Source organism: Pezoporus flaviventris, unplaced genomic scaffold, assembly GCF_033815535.1.
Source record: "Pezoporus flaviventris isolate CSIRO_AGI_PZ_B2104156 unplaced genomic scaffold, CSIRO_AGI_Pfla_v1 ptg000073l, whole genome shotgun sequence".
Taxonomy (NCBI): domain Eukaryota; kingdom Metazoa; phylum Chordata; class Aves; order Psittaciformes; family Psittacidae; genus Pezoporus; species Pezoporus flaviventris.
This window is the reverse complement of record NW_026892621.1, coordinates 4,218,645-4,227,122: the sequence shown is the minus strand read 5'-3', so window position 1 is coordinate 4,227,122 and position 8,478 is coordinate 4,218,645. Positions and strand designations below refer to the sequence as shown.

The 8,478-nt window shown below is 43.7% G+C and overlaps 1 protein-coding gene across 4 annotated transcripts in view; it reads right to left on the bottom strand.

Moving 5' to 3' along the window:
• CNBP (CCHC-type zinc finger nucleic acid binding protein) overlaps nt 1-8,478 on the bottom strand; it is a 95,845-nt gene continuing 87,367 nt past the window's right edge. Inside the window, exons 2-5 of one of the 4 annotated variants that reach the window (XM_061472966.1) lie at nt 2,467-2,576; nt 2,092-2,187; nt 1,705-1,903; nt 1-1,067 (exon numbers count right to left, since the gene is read on the bottom strand). In XM_061472966.1, coding sequence (XP_061328950.1) covers nt 950-1,067; nt 1,705-1,903; nt 2,092-2,187; nt 2,467-2,569 — 516 coding nt within the window. In that variant the 5' untranslated portion in view covers nt 2,570-2,576 and the 3' untranslated portion in view covers nt 1-949. Of the gene's footprint in view, nt 1,068-1,704; nt 1,908-2,091; nt 2,188-2,466; nt 2,577-8,478 lie in introns of all 4 variants that reach the window. The other 3 variants (XM_061472965.1, XM_061472968.1, XM_061472967.1) reach the window with 3 other exon arrangements.

The following is an 8,478-nucleotide window of genomic DNA, read 5'->3' as shown; positions in this document are numbered from 1 at the left end:
TAAGCTTTTTACACCTCCACATACCCCTTTTTAATATGTTATTTTGCACTGTGTACATGAAACCAAAAATAAACAAAAGGAACTTTAGCCAAACTCCCCTTCCTCCTCCAGCTTTATTGATAGTTTAAAATTACATTTTCTATGTTCTAGGACTTCAATTGCTTTTACCATCTTACTTTAAAAACTGATTACAAGCAAATGAAACTCAGTTGTCTAAGTGATATAGTATACAAAAATAACATCTTGATTTCTGTGAAAATGCATTTATTTGCAACTCCTGAATAGCTCCAAATTGTATATGCTATGAGCACTGATGTCTGGGTTCCAGATTGAAGTATTTATTCAAAAGCTCCCCATAACGTTCTGTAACTCCAACATGAACATTCATTGACTGAATTACTGTTACTTTTAAGTTTATTCCTGATTTCTCTCTCTCTCTCTCTCATGGCCATTAACAGGCATGTGCATCTTGTTTGTTTACTCCCACTCAGCTATATGCTCTAGGTAGGGCCCGATACAGGTATTACTTGGTGTTAACAGCTACTGAGGTCAGACAATCCAAGGCCATTGTAATAAAAGTTATGAGGAAGTTTAGACACTTCCAGAATTTTCTTTCCTCCTGCATAGGATCACTTCCATGTAACCCAGAGAGGGTTTTTGCTGGTCTGACTCCACTCTTCCCACTCATCAATCCCTATCACCAGTGGCACGGAAAGGGGGTTCTTTAACAAAGCATTATACATAACACCTCTACCAAACTAAACATAAACATTTTTGTAGTTAAATGCAGAAAGTTGATTTTTCCACCCCTTTCCTCCTTTTACACGGCAAGTAAAGCTCACTGGCCTGGGAGTAGCCTCTATCTGCCAACCTTTGGCCAGTGAAGAGGATTCAGAGAAAAATAATACAACCATCAATCAGAAAAAGGAGGGGCGACAAAGGAAAATAGTTAGGCTGTAGCTTCAATTGTGCATTCCCGTGCAAGGTGCCCTGACTCGCCGCAGCGGTAGCAGTTGACTTCACTGGTCTTGCTGCAGTTGATGGCTACATGGCCAGTTTCACCACACCTGGGAAAGGCAAAGGCTTTTATCAGAACCATCCACAACAGGTACCGGCAGAAGCAATCCTGTGCTGACAAGTGCATCATCTGCTCACGCAATGCTAGTTCCTCACTCAAGACATCAGTTTCAGTGTTCCAGAAGTCTTTGACATGAGGCAAGTCTCTGTCTTTACAGCCAGGAACTGTTCCCCAACTGATCAGCTCTAATTCATCAGTGTATGCCAAAACCACTGTACACTGAATACAGAAGTTTGTGGGTTTGGGGGGTGTGTGTGCGCGCGCTGGGGTTTGCTTGCTCCAATACTTCTGCCTGCAATTCAGCCTTGTTTTGAGAGCAGTTAATTTTAACTCAAATACACCATGTTCTCACTCCTTCCTCCACAGGAGGGAACCTCAGTGGGGGCAAGAACAGTGCACTCGGGAATGTACTGCTTTCTGGCACAAGCCTGCGTGGCTCTGGCCATCCAGAGACATGCATCAAGTCCACTACTTGACTTCGCTAACAGGCATTTAAGTCTTAAACAACTGTTTCAAGAAACAAGCTCCCTGGTCCAAGTTTAAGCTTCACTTCCTAATCAAAACTAGATAAAGAACACATCCGTCCCTTAAGGTGGCTTTTGCAGTTGCCCCTTCCCAGTCCTTACCGATAGCATTTCACTTTGGTGCAGTCTTTCTGAATGTGTCCAAACTCTCCACAGGAATAGCACTTCTGCTCATCTGCGTGGTCACAGTCACGAGCCAGGTGGCCAGGTTTGCCACAGTTGTAGCAGCACTGCTCTCTCTCCCTCTTGGGCTCCTTGCAGTCCTTTGCAATGTGGCCACCTCTACCGCAGTTATAGCAGGCTTCCACAATAAGAAAAACACACCAAACAAGACTATAAAACCTTGGTAGAGCGAGCTGTAGCATGCTTCCAAGGAAGGACACATACAGCTTGTTCCCAGTAAATTACCATCAGTGTACTGAACCATTCTCTTCAACCACAATTCTCTGTCCATGTGATTGAGGAGATAGAATATTTAGTGATACTTACCATCCTCCTGAAGATCACAGTCCTTGGCAAGATGGCCAGACTCACCACAGCGGTAGCAGATGTCCGGCAGAGATGAGGACATGAACTGGAAGCCTGCTTGAAACGGGCAACAGGAGAAAAAAATGCTTAATCCTTAAATTCAGAATATTCCTCAGAGTTAATGAGGGACACTGCCCCCTGAACTGACAAGTTAGCTCCACTCTCTGATGCCCCTGGCAAAATTCTTATGCAGAAGTAAGAACCAGCAAAACTTATTACCCATTTGTGTCCTGACTGCTTCACTGCCCACTAAGAGAACTGAATTTACATACTATACACAACAGTCAGCTACAGATCTTACTACACACACAATGAAAACCACAGCAATCAAATCACCTCTGCCACGGCTCCTCATACCACGACCACGGCCAATTCCAGTGGGGCACTCCCGAGCCCAGTGGCCGGTACGCCCACACTTGAAGCACTCATTGCTGCTCATGGCTGCAAGGTCACCTGTGGAGGAAGACACACACTGTTGGAACAAGTTCTCCTCACCCACATCAGGGATACATTACAGTAAGATATGGAGAGGTATCCCACCATACTGGCAAAGGGAAGGAAAAACCACTGCAGAGGATGAAAGTTTGCCTCTGCTTTGCTTGGAGAAAGGCAGCTTTGAACAGTCAAACACACAGGACACTGGAGAATTTTTCCTCTAGTTTTTTGTAGCCAGATTTTGTTTTCAAAACTTACAAAATGCTTAAGGGTGGGGGAATAAAGGAGACCCCTTCAGCTCTTGCCTCACCAGCCTCCTGTTGCTCTCTTTCTGTAACGCACCTTCTGTCCTATTCCTCAGAGTTAAACTCAAAACCCAGTTTCTCAAATTATTATCTTCCCGGCAGTTGTTGATCTACAATATTTACTGACTGAACAAGTTCTGCTCTAGAATAGGCAGTATTAAGCCTAAAACCTCAAAGAGCACATTAGGTTAGTACAAATATGGAGACTAAAGTTCACTTATAGCCTAAACAGCAGTTAAACTCTGACAAACAAGAACTGCAACTTCACTATACGAGCCTATAGCTCAGGATGTACAATTTACTCCCAGGTTTACATGCAAGAAAATGTCTTAAAAAGGTATGGCTTCCCTAAAAGAAACCAGACACTTGCCAGATATTTAGAAGGCTAACTTGGAAAACATTCTTAGAATGCTAGGGCAGCATCAGAGGCGTGCCTGCCCCAGGCAGCATAAAGCACCACTTCTGCCCTTATTGGGGAATGGAGGTAAGCACTTTGGTGAGCAGGAACCCCATGTGCCACACTCACAGATGCGGTGGTCAGGATGGGGCAGGTTGCAGAGACTGCAGTCACAGCACTGTAACTCCCTAAGCTGTAAAGCAGTTACACAAGACTTCTAGGATTAGAAAGCAAAGAACAAGGAAGTTAAACATTTAAATCAGAGGCGTTTTTTAAAGTGTTCTTGAAGACAAGTTTAAAGTACACTGGTCTAAAAATACACACATCAAGCTTTGTTTTGAACAAGTCTCCTTAAGTTTAAATACTTCAGATTCTCTCTCCTACTTCATTATGCTTAACCCAAGAGAAGTAGAATCATTATCTGGTATGTTTGGTGGTTTACCTGATCCCCATCAAGATAATCCTCCTGTAGCCCGACAACTTAAATCATGTTACAGAATGCTTCCCTCCCCCCAAGCCAGTCAGCATGCCAGATTACCAGGAACATTCATGAATGCGTCTTAAAGGAAGCCACTACAGAAGCAGTAAGAACAGCACATGACCTCAAGAAGGAACCAGAATTAGTACCCTAACATTTAGCTCTTAAATGGAGAGTGTGTATCTGAACAGGAACTTTTATTTGGTTATTTTTAAAGCACTCCAATGTCGAACAAATTTAGTGTGGCTTTTCCACTCCTCCCTCAAAACAGTTCCTCTCTCTCCGATCATCTTCAGCACAGAAGCCACCATCCATCCCTCCAACCTGAGCAGAAGCCTAAGAATTTAAAGTACAAGAGATACAAACTTTAGTGCAACCTCCATAACCCCACATCTACCTTCCAGCTGGACCAGATTTTTTTACTCTTAAGGAGTTCTGCAATGAAAGGAGGAAAGGAGATCTTAAACAGATCTCAGCAAGAATAAAATCACCCAAGCAACTGACTGAGCACTGAAAGAAGTATAACTTGGATTTTACACAGCCCAGTCTTCTCTGCTTCATCTTGGTGTTCAGGGTTTCCATGCACCTCATCAGACACCCAAGGGTGAAGAGCTGCGACTGTGGTGGCAGCAGCTGGCACTCAGTGTGCTATTGTTTATGCCTGTTTTCATAGCAACCCTGTTGACACTGCAGAACAGGAAAAACACAGGCAAAGCCAACTGCAGGAGCTGGGCTCAGTCACAAGAGCTGATGCTGCTTTTCATTTCAAGAGGGACCAGATGGGGGTCTCTGAATTTATACACCAAGAAATACTCTTCACTCATCTTGCAACTCTTCTCAAGAGTCTTCACACATGAGAACATTACAGAACAGCAACATAAGACCTGTTAAAGAGAACAAAATAGTAGCGAACAGCTGTAACAGAATGGCAGGATATCACTGCCATTATAGCAACAGATAGTAACAACTACCAGACCGATTCCCGATCACCAACTTTAGACTACAGCATGTCACGACAGGATTGAATACTGCCCGCAGTTACCCCACAAAGAACCCAACAAAACCAGTTAGGTTAACATACCTTAGAAGACAAAGGTTTAAGAGGTGAGTTAAACCTGCTGCAGATACACAGGGCAAAGTTTTTATGCTAAGATTCATCTGCCAGCCTGTACCTAGCCTGTCAATGTGCCAGTAAGGATCTGCACGATGGATGAAAGCTTACTACTCACTGCCTCAAAGGAATGTGGAAAAGAAAAGTTTTACATCTGATTCAAAGTTCCTCCTTTTTAACTGCTCTTCAAGAGGAAAACATGAAGTTCCTTTCCCTTGGTACATAGTTTAATCTTTGCCAATTTGCTAAGTAAGAAATCTAAAGTCAAACATCAGTCTCTGCACAATCAAGACTATTTATTAACGTAAACCCCTTTATCTTCAGAGGCCCCTTTTTTCCCCTGAATTCAGAGATACCTGGAACATTACAGCTGCCACAGCAGCTTCAACAAAGTAGGATTACAAATCGTGCTGCTCTACCTTCGAAGACCTTAAGTACATGAAAGTACCAAACAGTTTGCCTGGAATTTCTTTTCACCAGTGTTTCAGTGTTCAACTTCTCCATTCTTCCTGTGAAACACCTGAAACTGAATACCAGTTCAGCAGCTAGGAGTATGCAGCTGACACCAGTTTTACTTTAAGAAGCCTTACACAGAACAAGATTCCCCACCAGCATAAATTGTTTTAAAAACCAATGTCAAGATTTAGCTTTCAGATAAAGCCAACAGCCACCTTTAAGGAGCAAAATCCAGCCCTGGCTGTCCTTAAATGGACAGCCTTTAAGCAGTTTGAACACCACTGCATTTCTCAGTTACTTGCAGGAAAAACACAATTAGGACAGTAAAACCCACCCAAGGTCAAGTTCTTCTCTATTAGTCAATACTCCTCCATTCTGCCATCACAGGCAAGTTTCCAGCAGTTCCTTTTATCATTCAAGGATACCTGAAGTATTTGTTTAAGTCTTCTTGGAAAGTTCTCAATCACATCTATCAATGTTTTCTGCAGCTCAAATGTGTTATTCAAAGCAGCTCCCTCTCCCTCCTTACATACCAGAACTGGAATTTCACCTCTCCAGAACAGCAAAAATAACAATGGAAAACAAATTCCAACTACAACCCCATCTGGCATTTCTGAGCCAGGTAAAATCCTGCAATGCACATCTAGCCCCTGTCCTGTAGAAGAGGTTCTAAAACTTGTGAAGTAATGCAAGTTCAGTTACCTCTAGTTACCCTTCTACTATAGAAAGTAGTAATTTACCTGAACTCCTTCTACAGAGCTCCATAATGTGAAGCTGAAATAAACAGTATTTGCTGAATGGCTGCAAGGTTAAGACTGAATTTTAGACTTTGTTCTGTACAATTCCTACTGGTAAAGATCAGGGGCCGAGACCAGCTGAAAGATCCATGTGAGAGGTGCCACCACAGTGGTTCCTAGGTCTGATCTGAAGCTTTGGAGTGCAACTTTAGCACCAAACTTCAAAGTGACAAAGTTTCTTTGTGATTCTTACAGCGATATCAGAAACTTCAAGTTTCTTGTATCAAACTTCAAGTGGAAGATGACGCTTTTCTGTGGCTTTACAGTTTATACACATTCAACACTTTTAAAAATAGGAGTGCTATTCATCTCCAGTCTTCACATACAAAATTTAATATCCATATACCTTAGTAGCCCATCTAGATGGCATGGACTGTCACTGAGCTCCACTGAAATGCTTATTTTATGTCTTTTAGCCTAGATACCCTCTGAGAAAGAGGCTGTTTCAACAAACAAGGGTAAAACTAACTTGAAGCTGAACTTGGCCTCCAAGATGACTCCCAATTCTTCTGGATACTAGCAATTCCTTAGAATTCAATAGCCCACTGTAGCAGAAGCAGTTCTCTTCACTGTACTCACCAGCTGCTTCTTTTGATCTAGAAGTATCACTCCCATTCAACACTAACATGACTTCACACCTTCAGTCAAAGGACAGACTAGATAAAATCCCACTGGTACAGCCAGTGTACTTAAGAGCTCTTTAGCAAGTCAGCTGACTCAAAGAGGCAAATGTTGAGAAATCAGGAGTTTCTTTCCAGGCTGTTGGTGGCCAACTTACACCACACCTTAAAATGAGAATCCAGCCTGAACATGGCAAAACCCCTCAGGAATAGGAAGTACAGCTTTGCTTTCCTACGAGATAAAGAAATGGAAAGGCAGAAAAGGACTTGCAGCCGAAGTTTTGGCATTTCAAAAGAGAAATCAAAGTATTCATTTAAAGAGAAATGCTACTCCTGTGCTCGTATTTCCCCAAGAAGCATGTTTTGAGGATTCTTCAATACAGGACACACGAGCATCACCAAAGCTACTTAGCATTCAGCTGGTTGGACTGCCTCATCTGTAACCCGAAAATATGCTACAGCAAGTTAGTGATGCTCCTGCCTCTGGCTTTTGTCCTTACTGGAAAAGATACAAGATTGGGTATCCTGACCACCAGGTAACAATACCCCAATTCTGAGGGGAAGTAGTGTGAAACATCAAGGAAAACCTGCAGAAGTGGAAAGCCAAGCACTACGCTCCGTTTGCGTCCCCTCAATACATTCCACAGCCAAGCTCTGAGTATCATCATGTGAATATTAACTGTAACTCCAAGAACTTGGATCCCTGTTTAGGTGCCAGAAACCATGTCAAAAAGACATCATGACTTTGATTAGCCTAGTAAAGCTTGGACAGCTTTGCAGACATAAATCAGGACAGTAGAAGTTCAAAGCCACTCTGTAGCACTTTCTGCCTATAGATACCAGTTAATATAGAGTGGAGCTTAAAAATTATCTACGAAATACATACATTCTGCCACTTTCCCGTTTTATTTGCTATCTGCATACAGAGTTTTAAACTTTTAAAGACAAGTAAACAACAGCAACGTGAGAACTTCCTAACACAAAATTCAGTCCTGATAGTAACAAAGCCAGTTTTAAAGCATGGCAGGTTAAGCCTGCAACTCACAAGGTTGTTCTGCAGCCCTAGTGAACTTATTCAACCTCTTCCCTCTGAGGACACACGCAGGACTGCTTGTCTAGGCAACTCTGTGGAAAAAAAACCCCACGGACTAGGCAACCCTACCTCTGCCTGGCAAGGGGGGGCTTATTAAGTGCTGAAATGAAAAATAAACCCCACTATTACGTTTAATGATTCCTTTCTGACAATTCTGGATACTAAATGAGTAACAGCAGTTACTTGAGAACTACGCCTGACAGGAACTTAAATAAAAGGCTGCTGCACTAGCCCGCACTCTGTAGATGTCACAGGCTATTTTTCCTATCCATTTATAGGTCACACTTGGATTTGGAGCAGGCCACCGTCCGCGCCTGTGGCCGGAGACAAACACTTGCAACACCTCGACCCCCTTGTCTCCGGCGGAGCCTCACACGTGGGGAGCGAGCCACGTGGTGCGGCGCCGCCGGCCCCGCTCGGCCGAGTCCAGCGGCGCGTCAAAAGTAACAGAAATCATCACAAAACACAGAAAAGGGGAGAGAGAAGAACAAACAATTTAATTACAGGCCCCTGCCCCGCACCCCGGGCTCGCACCGCCGCCTCCTCCCGGGGTCGCTGCAGCGCTCACCCACAGCGAAGTTGCTCACACGCCTCAGGCCGCGGCCGGGCCGGGCGGTTTCCCCTCCCCACGCCGCCGACCTGGCCCGGCCGCGCTG